Genomic DNA, 18,687 nt, shown 5'->3' on the forward strand with positions numbered 1-18,687 from the left:
CAAGGAGTTTAACGGAAGGGTTGGAAGTAAATCAGTTTAATGCAGTTCTGTCATGTGTTTGCAGCCACTCCCTCAGACTACACAACAACAACAACACGCTGTTCATTTACATCATATTTGAGTGGTATTAAATGTGGACACACTGCATGTATTTATCGCTGTTCTTCAAATTTAGCTGAAGCTTTTTAAAATTCTCCAGCAGTAGATGCAATTTGTGGGACAAAAACTGCAGCAAGTGTCTCTCAGCATTGGACTCATTTTTTAGCCTGTCAAGAAACAATCAGACACTCAAACTCTAAAGACCTTTTTGTTTCCTTTACTTTTGTATGATAAACAGTTTTGGTACTTTGTTTGGCCCCTACTTGATGTCCAAAGTGAAATCTGGATTGTTAGTTTTATACTTCTTTTTACTGTTTCTGGAAGGATTCAAGGTATTTGCCCACTGGGATCGATTTAAAATTTTTTATGCTGGCATATTTTTAACCACATAAAAACATTGTTTATCTGCATTGTGTTGTCTATTTATGTAAAATGCTTCAATTGATTTAATGTAAATGAACCACTTTATAATAATAACTAAGCAAGACATTCAGAGTGACAGTGAATACATGTATCTATTGCTATGATGTCTGGTCATTTTAAATATTTGGGGTATTTTTGTCTTTCATTTTGCCCTGGGCCCTGGTTAATATCTGACCCTGACTTTTAATTCATTTCCACTTAAATTGTTGTTGTGATAATATCATTAGTAATGTAAAAAGTATTAAATTAGAAAAAGGCAGTGGTTTCAGACTTTTGGACCCCACTGTACTATATACATAGGCTATATGTATTTATGAACATGCATTTTGAATTTGTGAACAGGAAATATACTAAATGTTAGAAGGTTTTCACTATGTTCCCACATTTTAAATATCTGGGTTATTTTTGGTGTATTTGCTGGTTAATTTCTGTTAGAGATCAGATTATGCACTGTGCCATGATTCTTATGATGTTGTTGTATATGTGATACTGTAGTTAAAGTGCGAACATATACTGTGCAGCATAACTACAACACATTCAACATCACAAGGATCAATCTTTGTATCAGTCTTCTTTCTAAAAGTAGCTCATCTCTCATTTCAAAAACCAAAGACCAGGCAGTTTTTTGAGACGATATTTTTCTTCTATAATGAAGTGACTGACATGTTTTTTGAAAATAGGCTCATTTTCCAACTCCCCTAGAGTTAAACAGTTGAGTTTTACCGTTTTCGAATCCATTCAGCCGATCTCCGGGTCTGGCGGTACCACTTTTAACATAGCTTAGCATAGTTCATTGAATCTGATTAGACCGTTAGCATCTCGCTCAAAAATAACCAAAGAGTTTCGATATTTTTCTTATTTAAAACTTGACTCTTCTGTAGTTACATCGTATACTAAGACCGACGGAAAATGAAAAGTTGCGATTTTCTAAGCCAATATGGCTAGGAACTATACTCTCATTCCGGCGTAATAATAATATCATTGCGCCTGCTGCAGCCATGGTACGGCAGCAAAGTTCCTTGATTATTACGCCGGAATGAGAGTATAGTTCCTAGCCATATCAGCTTAGAAAATCGCAACTTTTCATTTTCCGTCGGTCTTAGTACACGATGTAACTACAGAAGAGTCAAGTTTTAAATAGGAAGAATATCGAAACTCTTTGGTCATTTTTGAGCGAGATGCTAACGGTCTAATCAGATTCAATGAACTATGCTAAGCTATGCAAAAAGTGTTACCACCAGACCCGGAGATCGGCTGAATGGATTCGAAAACGGTAAAACTCAACTGTTTAACTCTAGGGGAGTTGGAAAATGAGCCTATTTTCACAAAAATTGGAGTGTTCCTTTAAATGTTGGCTGTTATATGGTGTTTTTCTGTCTGAAGGTGGAGGAGGCTGAGCAGGTATACCTGCTGATGAAAGAGGAGTACAGGATATCACGCAACGTGCGTCTGTCCTGGTTCCTCGGCCATCTCAATCAGGTCGTTCGGCCCAGTCCACAGTCTGAGCTGGTAAGAGAGAGACCGAGTTTATTTAGTGGTCGGCTGATGGCGTTTGCAGTGGCTTAATGTGAATGTTTAGAGAAAAGTTGGACTGATTTAATTCTGATACACCACCTCTCAAAAGTGTGGGGTTAGTAAAAATTTTTGAATTCTCTTTTGCACACCAAGGCTGCATTTATTTGATAATTAAAAATAAAAACAGTAATATTCTGAAATATTATTACAATTTAAAATAGCTGTTTCTTTTTGAATACATCTTAAAATGTAATTTATTCCTGTGATCAAAGCTGAATTTTCAGCATTATTAATCCAGTCACATGATCCTTCAGAAATTTCTTTTTATTATCAATGTTGAAAACATTTGTGCTGCTTCATATTTTTGTGGAAAGCATGACATTTTTTCTCAGGACTCTTTAATGAATAGAAAGTTAAAAAGAACAGCATTTATTGAAATAGAAATCTTTTGTAAAATTGTAAATGTCTTTTCTGTCACTTTTGATCAATTTAACATGTCCTTGCTGAGTAAAAGTAAAAGAAAATCTTACTGACCTCAAACTTTTGAACAGTAGTGTGTATTTAATGATGGCAAATGAGATCCCTTGAAGTCATTAAAAGAAATGAACACTTATTTTGCACAATATATACTAGCTGATAACAATAACCTCAAAATGGTCAAATATCAGCCAATTCATCTTACTTTAATATATTCTATTTTTATTTTCTTTCCATGCATGTCTCAGGCCTTCCTTTGATACCTTGAAAGCCTATATTAGAACAATAGCAATTGCATTGTTCATTTATTGTGGTGGGTCATATGACATTGTATCTAGTGATCGACCGATATTGATTTTTTTTAGAACCGATACCGATAATTTGTGTGTTTATGTGCCCGATAACCGATATGCAGAACCAATATTTATTTACTGCTATACTTATGTTTTTGACATGATTACAACACCACTGAACTGAACAAACCATTTTATTTATAACAATCACTCCCTCCTTGCATAGAAAACAAAACAAATCTTATTTATACACCAATAAATTTTGTTAATTTTAATCTTCATATTACAAAAATAATTTGACACTTGAAAGCATCAGCAGCAACACTAATGTTAACAATAAGCAAAATAAATGTAGAATGTCTAATGTTTTCAAATGGAGAAAATAATTTAAAGACAGGAGTCATATCAACTTTGCAGAAATGTAATACTTCATTTTAAACTACAGTTTTATTAGATTTAGCTGTTTAATAGGCTAAAGAGTGAAGAATAATTCGCTGGATAATGTTAAATAACTGAATAATATTCTCTGGAATATTGGAATGTAACAAACAAAACAAAGTATTTTATTGCATTTCTCAACTGGTATGCTATATCAGAATTATTAATAATGTTTTTGTCGTTCTAGATTATGAAATATCTGCTGACAAAGCGCTGTTTATCTCTGCATTTACACAGAACTATACTCAAACTGCGATTGCTTGCGGAGATAATAAATAATTAATTTCCATAGAGTTGTGTTTACTTGGATGTTTATTAGCGAATTAATGGTTATATAGTAAATGTTTATATAATTACGGTGTTTAAACAAGTGAATCTTGTTAAAAGTTACATGCAGTGGCCGTGGAGTAGGCTATTTCCTGAGCATCAACCCGCTGAGTGAACAGCAAAATGCAGACGACTTCACGAGACTAATGATGAGCACAGACAACAGAGAGAGAATTCATTTCAGCGCTTTTATTTTCACCATGTGCTCATTCATGTCTGCATTATTTAATTCATGCAAAGTTACATCTTTATTGTGACAGGACTTGACGGATTATCTTACGTGACTCTGTGAGCTTGTCTCTATTTCTTAGAGACAAGCTGCATAAACTAGGCTAGCTACATTTCAGGCATTTATGTAGCACATCTAATTTGTGCATTAATGGCTGTTATGTTAAATAAAGTTTACTAATTACAGCAAAGCAGGTAAGTATACTTTACCTGCGCACGGCATTGTCTCGTCTCCCCTCAGATGCGCTGTAATGGTGATCCTGCGCGCAATTCTCAAAACACCCACAAGATGGCGGCGTTTATCGGTAAATCCGATATTACAAAACCGATATTCGATTATGGTAAAATGCTTAAATATCGGGGAAAATATCGGTAAATCGATATATCGGTCGATCTCTAATTGTATCCCAATATATCTTGTGAGAATCTCTCTGTGTTTGTCCGTCTCTGGTCATGTTTGTGTTGCGTCTGCTCAGCTGAAGTCAGAGAATGAGCTGGATGTTTTGAGTGTCCTCCCGAAAGGATGGCAGCCCGATTCTCTTCCCTCGTCCTGCTCGTGTCTGCTGGTTCCCTCCACGCGTGTGACCTTCCTGGCTCGCAGGTACCGCTTCATCATCGAGCTGGACCTGAGCCCCTCCACCGGGATCGTGGTAAGAGATTGCCACCATCACATTCAGTGACTTGTTTAATCATTTGAAGAGTGCAGTGTCATATGTTGCTTGTCTTCAGGATGACAGCACAGGAGAGATGATCTTTGATGAAGTCTTCCATGCTCTGTCTCGGTGCTTGATTGGTCTGGCAAAACCCTTTAAAGTCCCAGGAACTGACCATGTGTTCCAGCCAGAGATCTTCATCACTATTCTGGCATATTCCTCCATCATTGGCCTTAGTTCTCATCAGGTCTGGATCACAGGTCATTGTGAATCTATAACTGCACATTAGTAGAATGCTGTTTCTGACTGGTTATATGCCATGATTCTGCCTATCAGGTGTTGGTTCAGGGCTGTCAGCTGGACTGTATGGATTTGGAGCAGTTCTTGCATCAGATCTATCAGCAGCTGAGAGCCGTAGAGAGCAGCATCGCTGACGTCCTGCAGCAGCAGCACAATCAGGCAAGAGCGCTTGTGGTTTTTATACAGGCGTACATAAAGCCATAAGCAGCAAGAGGCCACATTGCAGTGCATTACAGCAATTTTACTGAAGTTAAATTTGACAAAACTTAGCATTAAAATGGCTGTAATGCACAGCCAAGTGGCTTTTTGCTTTTGTAAAATGGCAGCAACAGCAATATGATAAAAGACACCAATGTTCAGTGCGCTACTGTGTAGTAATTTTGTAACCTCTCATATGTTGTTGCTTAATTAATGTTCATGTGTAATGACATTTCACATAATAACTTTACAGTGTCTTGTCATACACTACTACTCAAAATTTGTGGTCAGTAATTTTTTTTTTTAATTAATTTCGTTAAGGATGCATTAAATTAATCAAATGTGACAGCAAAGACATTTATAATGTTACAACAGATTTCTATTTCAAATAAATTCTGTTCTTTTGAATTTTCTATTCATCAAAGAATCCTGAAAAATAAAAATGTATCACAGTTTCCACATAAATATGAAGCAGCGCAACTGTTACCAACATTGATAATAATCAGAAATGTTTCTTGAGCAGCAAATCAGCATAATAGAATGATTTCCGAAGGATCATGTGACACTGAAGACTGGAGTAATGATGCTAAAAATTCAGATCACAGGAATAAATTACATTATACAATATATTCACATAGAAAACAGTTCTTTTAAATTATAATAATATTTCACAATAGATTTTACTGTATCTTTGATAAAATAAATGCAGTCATGGTGAACATAAGTGACTTCTTTCAACAACATTAAACAATCTTACCGAGCTTTGAATTTGTTACATTAGACACTTTATGTCTGAAAAAAACATTTTCTCTCTATATGTTCTTCAGTTCAATGGATCTGTTTATCAGTCCTTCTCCAGTGACGCTGTGGAGGAACCGTCTCAGAGGAAGCCGGGGGTTTCAATGGTGACGGCAGATGTCGGGCTGGTCAGTATGGTGAGGCAGGGGATTCTGGCGCTGCAACTTCTGCCTCCAAACTCTGGCGCAGGTCAGTGTCTCTATTACCCCCTTTCCACTAGCATGAACCGGGTACTAGTTCAGAGCTAGAGCTAGTGCTATTGCTGGTTCGAGGTTGGTTCGACTGGCGAGCCTTCTAAGAACCGGTTTGCCTTTCCATGGGTATAGAGAGCTAGGTCTTATGTCACTGTACAGTATATGTCTCATCTTTCCCAGCAACACTAACGCGGCAGCGCCAAACACACCATCAACAATGGTGGACGTTGCATTACTATTGATGCTTACCGGCATCCAAACACGGCAAATCCAGCGTGTTCGTGTTGCTCTCCATAATTTGTATAGATGGAGATCACAATCAAGAATAACGCTAACCCTCCACGGACCACTGTTGTTTTGGCTTAAACACGTCCATCGTTTGTCTTGTTGGTCATGGTAACCCTGCTCCCAGCCCCTGAAGCAAGAGATTCTTACTTCTAGACCAGCAATGTTTTGGTGCTACTTATGAACCACTTTCCCTGTTCAGAGCTGGAGCATTGGGTGTCGAAATACAGAAAACTGATTTGAAACTAGGCTCTGGCTCTAAACCAGCACTCAGACTGACTTGGCGGAAAAGGGGCTTATGCGTCCTGTGTCCCAAAATGAAATCCAGTGAGCATCACATTTACAAACCATTTATTTTTTTATTTAGTTTTTATCAGTGCACCCAGAAACAATATTATTTTTACTATGAGTGGTTTTAAAGAAGAACTAATTACTAAATTTACCAAAGTTTGCAATGTTTAACCCATTTACCCATGTGAGAACAAAACAAAATGTGCTTGGTCGTTGAGTGGGCAGCATAATAAGTGCATGAATGGTTATGAATACAGTACAATTAATCATCTTTTGTGTTGTCCCGCAGGCATAATAATCATCACAGATGGAGTGACGAGCGTTCCTGATGTAGCTGTGTGTGAAACTCTGCTGAACCAGCTGAGAAGTGGAACCATTGCCTGTTCCTTTGTTCAAGTACTGCTCAGATCTATTTTGACATGTTCATGTTCATTCTGACTGCCACAAACATATTAATGCTCTTTACACTACCATTCAAAAGTTTGATATGATTTAAAAAAAAAAAAATGTTCTGAAAGAAGTCTCTTCTGCTCACCAGGGCTGCAATTATTTGATCAATAAATACAGAAAAAAACAGTAATATTGAAAAATATTATTACAGTTCAAAATAACTGTTAATGTGAATATATTGATAAAATGTAATTTATTCCTGTGATCCAAGCTGAATTTTCAGCATCATTACTCCAGTCTTCAGTGTCAAATGATCCTTCAGAAATCATTCTAATATGCTGATTTGCTGCTCAGACATTTATTCGAGTTCAATATAGCAGCATTTATTTGAAATAGAAATATTTTGTAACATTATTAATGTCTTTACTGTCACTTTTCATCAATTTATTGTGTCCTTTTGCTGAATAAAAAAAGTATTAATATCTTTAAAGGGGTCATTAACTGCTATTTTGGCGGTCTTTCATCGCACTATGATGTAATAATGTGACAAAATCCGAAACGAGACATTTTCAATAAAAGCTGTTTTTGCACTATAACAAGGAAGTTCTGAGTTCTGAAACTTACAGGCTATTTTTATAGTACAACCTCTTATATGTCAAAAGATCAAGGAAAATTTGATTTCTCAATTCATGACCCCTTTAAAAAAATCGTACTGACCCCAAACTTTTGAGCGGTAGTGTAAGTGCAGTGTATTTTGTTTGACTGTGTAACTGGTCTGTTATAAAGCATTTCTCTTTTGTTCTAATGTGTTTTCCTCAGGTGGGCGGCGCATACTCTTATGACTGTAGTTTTGGCTACATCCCCAACGTGGAGCTGATGAAGTTCATCTCCATGGCAACCTTTGGCTCCTATCTGTCCATGTGTCCAGAATCGGCCTCGACAGGTGACGAGATGAACGCTTACCACCGCTCCTTCCTCACATACTCCTTCCTGAGGACTGGCGAGTCCATGAACCCAGAGTACTACTGCTGTAAGCACAACTCAGGGTTAAGAGAAGGTCCTGAGTATTTCATTGTTTTAACAATTCAAACTATCCATGGTTTTTCTTAGAAAAATGTGTCTGTAGTAGCTTTAAAATCAGATACAAAAGTAGTGGCCAAAAGTGATGTCCAGCCTAAGAAAATCGACATCTTCACCCATTATTCAAATTATTATAAATGCGTTAAAGATTTTGTAAAAATATTGTGTAGTTGTGCTTGGAGTCAATTGTTTTATTTGTGATAACACAATGAAATTCTGATGACATAATTGTTAGGCAGGCTGTCATAAAAATAAATTATGAACACATGCAAAAACAAGACATAACCAATGAAATATTTATTTATTTATATATTTTTGCATAGTAAAATAAAACCTGTAGCTGTAGTTTTGGCCAAATAGTTTTGTCAGATAAATACCTTAACCAAGTTTACCGTTTTGTTTATCCCTTATATTTAAAATATTTAAAAAATATAAAATATTTTCCTCATATTTTGATGGTTTAATCAAACTTGTACAGTCATTTAAAAACAAATATCCCCTCCGGACATCACTTTTGACCACTACTGTACAGGCAATATCATATTTTGATAAGTAATGCAATGACATTCAGACATTTTTAAGTGATAAGTGTTGTTTTAGTATCATTTATATTATTATAGTATTTATTAATGTTTTGAAGTAGCTTTTATTTTTATGTTGCCATTATATTACATTATATTTTCATTATAATACTTTCATTATTATACTTTCATTATAATTTTTTAAATATTGTTTTATGTGGTTTTGTCATTTGTATTAGTTTTTTATATTCTATATATTTTTAATTGATTTTTATTTTTGAATTTTTAAAATTGAATTTTAATTGTTGTAGTTTTAGTAATTTTAGTACTTAAAGGTTTAAGTTTTGCATATAATATTTACATTTTATTTTATTTCAGCTTTTTTCAATTACTGAGAACAATTTTTTAATAGTTTTAGTTTTCAGTGGCTAAAGTGTCTAAATACTTTATTTGGGACTGTGAATGTTTAAAACAGGGATTACGCGGTTTCTGTTTTATTAGACAAAATGAGATCTGAGAACTGCAGAGAAGGATGGAGAGCATTCAAAGATGTTTGAGCGCTTGGATATTTCTAAAAAAGGATTGCTCTGTCCACTTAAATCACTCTGTTAATTCACCACACATCAGACAGCAAAGCTCTCAGCATCTCAACCCTGTCTTTGCACTTTCAGTTCTGCCTCATAACCAAACAAAATTCATGTCAAATTAGAGGTGATTTCATAAGTGCTCATGAGATTTGGTCAAAAGTTATTTCAGATGTCATATGATTTTCAGTGGGTCATCTGCATTTTTCCTTTTGTAATGCTTGAAGTTGCTGAGTCATTTGTGAAATGAAGCATCTGACTGCATGGAACCGCACTTAATTTTACTTTCACTTCCAAAACTTCTGGACACACCTAAGATTTGATTGGCTGGTATGCATACACTGCCGTTAAAAAGTTAAAAAGATTTTTTTAATGTTTTTAAAAGAGGTCTCTTCTGCTCACCAAGGCTGCATTTATTTGATCCAAAATACAGTAAAAACTGTAATATTGTGAAATATTATTACAATTTAAAATAACTGTTTTCTATTTGAATATATTGTAAAATCTAATGTATTCCTGTGATCAAAGCTGAATTTTTAGCATCATTACTTCAGTCTTCAGTTTCACATGATCCTTTAGAAATCATTCAGATATGCCGATTTGCTGCTCAAGAAACATTTCTGATTATTATCAATGTTAAAAACATGTACATTTTTTTTTTTCAGGATTTTTTTTTTTTTATGAATAGAAAGTTCAAAAGAACAGCATTTATCAGAAATGTAAATATTTTGTAACATTATAAATGTCTTTACTGTCACTTTTGATAAATTTAATGCATCCTTGCTGAATAAAGGTATTAATTTCTTTCCAAAAAAAAAAAAATTCTATATTACTGACCCCAAACTTTTAAATGTTATCGTATAATGTTACAAAACTAATGTTGCTTTCTATTTTAGATAAATGCTTTTAAGAGACTTCTTTCAAAAACATTAAAAAAAACTTAACAATCCCAAATACCCAATACCAAACTTTTGAATGGCAGTGTACATATATATATATATAAATATATTCATATACACACACACACACACACACACTCTCATTAGGTTTTTATCGATGTAAACAGCACTGTAATGACTGATCTGTGTCGTCCATGTGTTTCTAGTCTCCCAGCACAGGCTTTTTAATGAACACCTGGTGTCGGCCAGTGGAAACCCCGCCTTAGTGATGCGCAGGAAGAAACACACCGAGAAGGAAGTGCATGCTGATTTAATCAGTGTGCTGTCTATCAGACTGAGAGAGGGATACACCATCCGAGAGATTAACATCACTAAAGGTACTTTAACTGCATTAGGTGTGGTATTGAATGTTGAAATATGCTTGTATAATGATCTTATGCAAATTACATATTTTTTTTTTAAATGTGAAGTAAGATAAAATAAAAAAATCCAGTTTATACAATGCCCAGCTTAACCCAGTTTATTGTTCATTGAGTGCTATTAGTATACCATTCATGGGTTTATCTCCCCCAAAAGTGTAAACATTGAGCCCCCCAGTCACCATCTAAACATTGAGAATGGTTCGCTCAGATCTCTTTCCAGCTCAACCTATAGTGTGAGTTTGAGGCGTGGCTTCTGTAGCAGGTGGAGCCAGAGGGTGTTTAACCGCTGTGGGACCATGACTCAAACAGTTTACTCAGCCTCAAAAAATGCTCCCGGTGCAGATACGTTGGATGGGTTTATTATAAAAGTTGGATGGGTTTATACTATTCAGTTGCTTACTCATGACACATAGCAACACAGCTAAAAATATTCCTAAAATGTTGGACCTTTTTATTGAAAGTAGCCTACTTTTACCTGTTGAGATGTGGCTTCACAAGCACCCAAAGGAGCTGTGTTTGTGATGTTTGAGCTAGGGGACATGCTACACGCGAAAGGGGCATTTGAAAATATGTGTTATTTGTGTAATTCTGCTAGGTGCCACTAATGTCACAGAAACAGCATACTTCACCTTTAATGCAGCCTTGAAATAGGTAATTGGGATTTCTCAATAACTATAATCACCTGTCTCTCTATAAGGAGGAAGTCAGCTGGAGGTGAAGCTGGTCCTCCTCTGGAAGCATAACATGCGCATTGAGTACCTTGCCGTGGCGTCCTGGCCCCTGGATCCAATCAAACGCACCACCTGGGTGGAGGTGACGATGGAGGGCAGTTATGACATCCTCCATGACATCAGCTGCACCATGCGGAAACCAATCACAAGCCCCTACCGGACATCTGTCATCCGTCGCTTCTGGAACACTCTGCAGAGGTCAGATTTCTGTTTTAAACACTGGGTTCAGTCTTAACTTGAACAGCAATTGCAGAAGGAAGATTTTATATACTTTGCTGTCAGTTTTAGTTTGATGTCGTGAAGTAATGCTGTATGTCGTTTCTTCTCAACAGCATAAATCAAACAGACCAGATGTTGGTGCACTTGCAGTCCTTTAATTCCATCCCAGAACATTATACCATCCCTGAAAGCACGAAAAATGGTGTTCCTCTGTTTTACATCCCACCTGGATCCACCACACCAGTGAGTTAGCACAAAACTAAAAAAAATTGCAAAAAATTGGGGTCAGCAAGATTTTTTTTTTTTTAACAAATCAATACTTTTTTTCAGCAAGGATGCCTTAAATTTTTCAATAGTGACAGTTAAAGGTGCAATATGTAAGAATTTTGCAGTAAAATATCCAAAAACCACTAGGCCAGTGTTATATATTTTGTTCACTTGAGTACTTACAATATCCCAAATGTTTGCAACTATTTGTAAATCGTGAGAAAATTGCAATTTTAACCAATGCTCCGGGACGTGTGAGGAGTCGTCTGTCAATTGCGTCATACCCGCGTTACCCTCGGTTTCTGGTTTTATTTTGTAGAAACCATGGAAACACCAAAGACACTTTAATAGACAAGGGAACAACTGTTTTGATATATTTATAGACAGAAAACTAATTATTGTCATATAGCTCAACACGTTTAGTCTTATTGTTTAAATCTAATTTTCTTGATTTTTTGCATGTACCATGCTTTACCATGCCTCAGAGAAAAACACTATTTTGTGAAGTAGCTAACATAGCATAATCAGATGCAGCTTTATTTTTAGTAACAGTAATACAGCATTTTCTCCATCATACAATACGTTTTAAAATTAATTGCATGCCATTTATCAACACAAGCCATCCAGCATTTAATATGATATTCTAAAATTGATCTAGCTTACTGCAGTCTGCAACAAGTGTCTCACAGCAGCCGCCGAGCAAACGCACGGAGTATAACATTTTCAACACACTCAAATGTATCTAATATGATAAACAGAGCTGTGTTACCTCATACTCATAATACTGTGGCATAATAAAAGTTCCACTGCTCGCGAGATGTGTGTTGCGCAATCGCTCCAGCGGCCTCGTTCAGCTCCCACAACACTCGGTCCTGCTCTGCTTCATACTACAGTAACGTTAATAATCGCATCCATGAACATGATTTCTTCCCGAGTCCTATCCCAATTCTTTTCCACCGGCCATTGAGGTGAAGACCACATGTCCCTAGATTCCGCGCTCAAACTTGGCGTCATCAAGCTACGCCTTTGTTTTGAATAGGCCTCTAGCGATCTCTAGCGGACAGAAAATATTACATATTCCACCTTTAAAGACATTTAAATGTTACAAAAGATTTCTATTTCAAATAAATGCTGTTCTTTTGAACTTTCTGTACATCAAAGAATCATCACAAAAATGTATCACAGTTTCCACATAAATATGAAGCAACTGTTTTCAACTGATAATAATCAGAGATATTTCTTGAGCAGCGAAGCAGCATATTAGAATGATTTCTGAAGGATCATGTGACACTGAAGACTGGAGTAAGGATGCTGAAAAATCAGCTTTGCATCACAGGAATAAATTACATTTCACAATGTATTCAGATAAAAGAATGGATTTTTTAAATTGTAATAATATTTCACAATATTACTGTTTTTACTATATTTCTGATCAAATAAATGCAGCCTTGGTGAGCAGAAGAGACTTTTAAAACATTGAAAAATCGTACCAACTCTAAACTTTTTGCGTATACTGTGGATAAATGTGTCTCTTAAATAATAATAAAAAAACAATAATTTAACATGATAAACTTTTAATGTGTTTTGGTGATATTAACAAGGTGTGACACCTTGACAAAGACTTTTTGCCGAGACATTGGTAAAATAAAGTATTTGCAAGTGAGTGTGTGGTCACATCTCCTTTATACAGATTTTTTTTCTTTGACCTGCACCTCGGAGGGTTTGCATTTACTTAGGTGCTTTATTAAGGAACTGATATTAACATGCTAACCACAATCCTGTTCTCCATCAGGTCCTCTCCCTCCAGCACAGTGGATCTAAAGACTCCAGCCAATCGCAGTTTGCCTCCTACTGGAAGCCCATCCTGTCCATGGACGCTAACTTCTGGCAGCGCTGGCTGCACATGCATCGCATTGCTATCATTCTGGAACATGACATGTGAGTGAACACAGCCTGGACTGGTCAGCGGTCAATATAGTTTAGTCCTGCTAGTGTTGGGAAAGTTGACCACACACTACAAGATAATTGGGCCGATTTTGGGCCCAGTTCTCCCCTTCTGACAATCTTGCTCTGGTGTAAACAGAGAGAGACTTGGTTTGGAGACAGTTACTGCTCCACATAAAAAGTCAACGTTCAATATATCCCTTTTGCTTTATGTCTCTCTGTTCAGCCCAGTCCCAAAGCATGTGCACAACGCTGGCAGTAATGGTCGATTCAGTACCGTTCAGTGTCGGATCTCTCACTCTGCTCTCACCTCGCTGCTCAGGGACTGGAGCAGTTTTGTCCTGGTGGAGGGATACTCATACGTCAAACTTATTTACAGGTACATGCACAGTTCATTTGCCAGATTTACAGAGCAGCTCAGCAGTGTTTTAACAAGCACTATTCCCACAGTGCCTCTGAGTTACCACCCGTCTCCTTCTATCTGGTGCGTCTGATCTCTAAAGCTCCCTGCATGGTGCTGCGATTGGGCTTCCCAATAGGAACTCTTGCACACACCAGGAACAAGGTGAGGCAGTGTTTTTCACACTAGAGTTCAGTTCATTTGATGTGAAAGCTGTTTTCAGCACAGCAAGGATCCACATAAGAGAATGACTGTTTGTCACTCTGACTCTGTTTGTAGATTGTGGATGAACTTCGAGAGCAGATCCTGCGGCTGCGGTTCCCTCATCGAGTCCAGAATAAGGAGGCCACGCCAAAGACCAAGCGGAAGATTCTGGGTAATGCATCACCCTCCAAGTCTCCACCTCTTCCTGTGCCCAAACCGGCACTGTCTGACCGGCCGTGTGTGGTGGTGCTCAATAAACCTCTTGAAAAACTACTGATCAGGTCAGTGATGTAAACACAAAACAATAATGGACCTCATTACTGTTATCTGAATTAGGTTTTTAGCATGTACAAAAAGTTATGATAGTGCTACAGTCAACTTGAAGTCTTGAACCTTATTTTCTTGTGTTATTGTGATTATCTTGTATTATTGTATTGTTATTATTTCTTGTATTATTTTCTTTTATTATTCATTGGTGCTTGTTAGTCCAAAGATAAAAAAAAAAAAAATCCTCTGAAACGGCTTTTCCTTTTGGCTGATGCTAAACCTTTTTAATTTTGCATTTGTATTTAATTGTTTTACGCCGAAATGTCACATTATAGAAGTACGATGGTTTGCGAACACTGTTGTCATGTAGACTTCGATCAATGTTATATTATTGTTATATATAAACTATTATTGTATTTATTAATATTTTAAACCAGCTTTTATTTTTGTTTTCATTTTTCATTTTAACTGCAGTTTGTTTTAATAATTTTGTTATAATTTTTGTCATTTTTATTAGTTTTTGTTTTTTATATTTTAATTCAGCTTTAAGTATTTTATTTTATTTCAGTTTTAGTAATTTTAGTAACTTTAGTTGAAGTACTTAGTACTTCAACGTATACTTGTTTTATTTCAGTCAACATTTCTAATTTTAGGTTTTTCATCAAATGTTTATATTTTTATTTTAGCTTTATTTCAGTAAACAAAAATTATTAATAGTTTTAGTTTTAGTTAACCATTGACTTCAATTAGGGCCCAAATCTGGCCCCTAATCTTGTTCTGAACTTTACTGACATCCTGCTACAGGTACGAGAAACTTCCGTCAGATTTTCGTACCCCTTTTATCCTAAACATGGAGCCGTTCGCCCAGCCGCCCATCATGGGCGCCCCTCTCAGCATGGCTGCCAGCAGGACGGCGTCCTCCACTGTGGCGTCACTCTCCCGCTACTTCCTGCACCAGCGCTGGGTTTGGGCCGTGCAGAACGGGCCGGGAACCGCTGTATCTCTGCATGCAGTTGCTCATATCCTCTCCATGCTCTCTGAGTGAGTCTGAAACATCCTTGGAAATTCTGAAGAGCGGAAATTACCTGTAATATGTAACTTTGGATAATAGCATCTACAAAATTAGTAATTGCAACTTCATGCTGTTTGCACAGTATTCGTCTGTCTGAAGGCTTCCATTTTGCCGCCAGCGGGGAGGGTATCGTCAACATGGTAACAGAGCTGCCAATGCAGGTGAAAGTATAAACACTATCTGCTAGTATATCCCAGATTTAGCATTTTGTTAGCGATGCATCTCTAACTTTCAGCCACAACTGTGTATACAGAGTCTGCCAGCTGATTTGGACGGAGAAAAACATACCTGCATAGTCCAGTACATCCTATTTCCGCCTCATTCCACTTCTACCAAGGACAGGTAACACCTGTGCAAACCAGATCTTAAGTTTCTGTTCACTGCTAAATAACCATGTAAAGTCTGAGTATTAAATGTTTAATCAGAGTATTAAAAATAGTATTTTTAATACTCTGATTAAAAAAACCACCACAGTTTTATTCAGAGGCCCAAACTGAGCAAAAATATGTGATTTGTTGCAGTTGCTGAAATGTATATGGCCAAAAGATGAATTTCTAATAGCTTGTAATGTAAATGAGATCTTTATATCAGTATTGAAACTACTTGCATAAAATGCATATATAAATATCAGTTTTTCCTCTATATCTCACAATAATATGTCTTAGTAAGATTATGCAATGCAATACAATGATGACTGAGAGATGAACAAATAAACATTCCCCAAAAGCCATTGATACATTTTAACATGATTTTTCTAAAATAATATGTATGGATAATCAAGGAAACCTAAGTTGTTTCAGTCCAGTAAATGTACATCTTGAAATATTACTAACAATATTCAAGTTATTTTTACATTTACTTTAAAAAAGTCATCAAAGATTTCATAGCAGAAGAGTGACATGAACCATGACCTGAAGGAGGTTGTTTTAAAGTATAAACTATCAATCAGATGACAGAAGGCATGTAGTAGATACACAGGATTTTCAGTAAAGTTTTGATCATGTTGATAATTTAGAGGCCTTAGAAATTTGCATGTCGAATATGATACAGTAGGCTTTTATAGGGTTGAATGGCATCAGCTGAAATTTTCACTATGCTTTAATGTTCTAGAATAGATGTTTGTAAGGCTCAGCACAAAGTACAAGACAGAAACCAATTACCCTGTGCACATTTAAATGTTTTTAATGTTGTTGGTGCCCACTTTACATAGCTAATCACATATTAGGTGCATCAATTACAAGTCAAATAAAAGACCAGAAGAGTAGTTAGTGGCTTTTTTTTGTGGCAGAATAGTCTTGTGTAGCATTTGGTTTAACTCTGTCTGTTTTTGCTGTTGTGTCCAGTTTCTCCACAGATGATGACAATGATACTGAAGTGGAGGCCATAGATGTGGACACAGAGCTGAGTTTGGTGACGGAGTGTTGGGTGGAGCCTCAGAGTGGAGCCGTCTGCAGCTCACTGGACCAGCAGCGGCACTTTCAGAACCTCACGTACCAGGAGATCCCTCAGGCTGTTAGTAGCAAGCAACACCACATTGTCTCTTCCACTTGCATGTGAAATGTCATTGAAAAAGAAACTTATAATAAAATGCTAGAGTTGCATTAATCGTTAAAAGATCGCGATCTTGATTCAAACAGCCACACAATCTTATTCCTAGATGACAACAATTCTCCTGTCTATTAAACTTTTGACAAGTACCACCACAGCAAACTTCAGGGCTCTACAGTGCGAGCATTTTGCTCGCATTTGCGCCTGAAAATAACTGCGTGCGAGTGTGAAAAAATATTTAGGCGCACAGGTGCGAGTGACCCGATCGATTCTCATGAATAAAACTATAATACAATCGGAACAAAAAGTACACCTCCTAAAATGCATCTACTCTGAACAACAGTTATGTTTCGCACTGCAGTCGGCTGCTTTTCATGCCTTCATTTAAAGTCTTTGCTTCAGTCAGCAGAGCAAGTGCAAAAGACATGCACGACAGACTGCACTTCAAAGATTGTTTACAAGGTGAAACGAGATAGTCTCATGCTGCTGATGTTTCAGCCAAATTAACTGGAAATACTTCATTTGGATTATCATAAGCAAGGTTGGAAATTAACGGAGGCTTGAGGGCAAAAATGCCACCAAAAATTAATAAAAACACACACACCGTGCTTCCATTTTACTTTCGCTTTTAAAGTAGCGGCAATTCGGAGGCGCCAATCGCTTGAATGGTGGGTGGGTTCATTATTATTCTTAATGAAAAAACACAACAACAAAACAATACGATGACAAACTCACTTAAATATGCTTTTACATTTCGCTTTGCAACCAAATCTTCATCCATCGTCAAAGTGAGGCAAAGTGAGGTGAAATCTGACTCCTGCTGCGACTCTCGTTCAACTCTCACTGAATTGAGCAGACGTGTTCAGTTTTTAACTGTATCTGTTCTCTAACTAAACTAAATTATTTTATAAAAAAATCAAAACGACGGTGGGGGTGGTGCCGCGGTCACGGTGGGCAAGTGATATAACCGGTGCTGCGGCTGAACACCGGTAACACCGTCGATCGCAGCAAGCCTAATATGTAGCCTAAGTTAAGTAATATCACACGAGTAGACTCCTGTTTCTCCGAGTATTGGCATGATTGCAAATGTGATACTTACTGATCTTATTGAAGGCCAATAAACAAGTTGATATTAAGTGATTTAACATTAGACACAATAATGTCTGTTTTTGCTCTATTTCATGAAAATAGTTTCAAACAAAGCCACACCAGAACTGTTGCGCATCTCCAAGCAACGGTGAATGAATAAATCTGCATTTTGAACGTCTGAATGAATGACTCGCCCATTAAGATTTACCGCCACCACTTTACATAGACTGTTTTTACTTAAAATATCAAACTTTTAAAGTGTAATTTTTTACATATTTCTAAATTCAAAATTATATTTAAAAACATTCGTACAGCATTATTTACCAATGAGCTCCATTAAGCAGTCTATGTAAATGTGTCTAAAAACCACTTCAGATGGAGCTTCTGTGCCACTTCTGCAGTTTTGATGATTTATTTTGATAGGTAACAGTATGATTGGGTCTTATTGTTCTAACTAAATTTATTGTTTAACAATTAAAAAACAAATTTTCTATTTTAATTTAAGAAATTGATGAAATATCATGCATACAT

General features: G+C 36.5%; 1 protein-coding gene across 14 annotated transcripts in view; it reads left to right on the top strand.

Annotated features, from left to right (window-relative positions):
• Nucleotides 1-18,687, top strand: part of LOC127514061 (KICSTOR complex protein SZT2-like) — a 105,788-nt gene that overhangs the window by 355 nt on the left and 86,746 nt on the right. For 9 of the 14 annotated variants that reach the window (XM_051896420.1, XM_051896429.1, XM_051896422.1 and 6 more), the window contains exons 2-19: nt 1,906-2,031; nt 4,277-4,450; nt 4,530-4,700; nt 4,790-4,912; nt 5,779-5,938; nt 6,809-6,915; nt 7,729-7,966; nt 10,200-10,370; nt 11,113-11,344; nt 11,479-11,608; nt 13,425-13,570; nt 13,803-13,955; nt 14,027-14,141; nt 14,256-14,461; nt 15,252-15,488; nt 15,602-15,680; nt 15,773-15,861; nt 16,863-17,031. In XM_051896420.1, the coding sequence (XP_051752380.1) occupies nt 1,906-2,031; nt 4,277-4,450; nt 4,530-4,700; nt 4,790-4,912; nt 5,779-5,938; nt 6,809-6,915; nt 7,729-7,966; nt 10,200-10,370; nt 11,113-11,344; nt 11,479-11,608; nt 13,425-13,570; nt 13,803-13,955; nt 14,027-14,141; nt 14,256-14,461; nt 15,252-15,488; nt 15,602-15,680; nt 15,773-15,861; nt 16,863-17,031 (2,826 nt within the window). The remainder of the gene's footprint in view (nt 1-1,905; nt 2,032-4,276; nt 4,451-4,529; nt 4,701-4,789; nt 4,913-5,778; nt 5,939-6,808; nt 6,916-7,728; nt 7,967-10,199; nt 10,371-11,112; nt 11,345-11,478; nt 11,609-13,424; nt 13,571-13,802; nt 13,956-14,026; nt 14,142-14,255; nt 14,462-15,251; nt 15,489-15,601; nt 15,681-15,772; nt 15,862-16,862; nt 17,032-18,687) is intronic. The other 5 variants (XM_051896423.1, XM_051896431.1, XM_051896434.1 and 2 more) reach the window with 1 other exon arrangement.

This window comes from Ctenopharyngodon idella, chromosome 6 (genome assembly GCF_019924925.1).
Source record: "Ctenopharyngodon idella isolate HZGC_01 chromosome 6, HZGC01, whole genome shotgun sequence".
Lineage (NCBI taxonomy): Eukaryota > Metazoa > Chordata > Actinopteri > Cypriniformes > Xenocyprididae > Ctenopharyngodon > Ctenopharyngodon idella.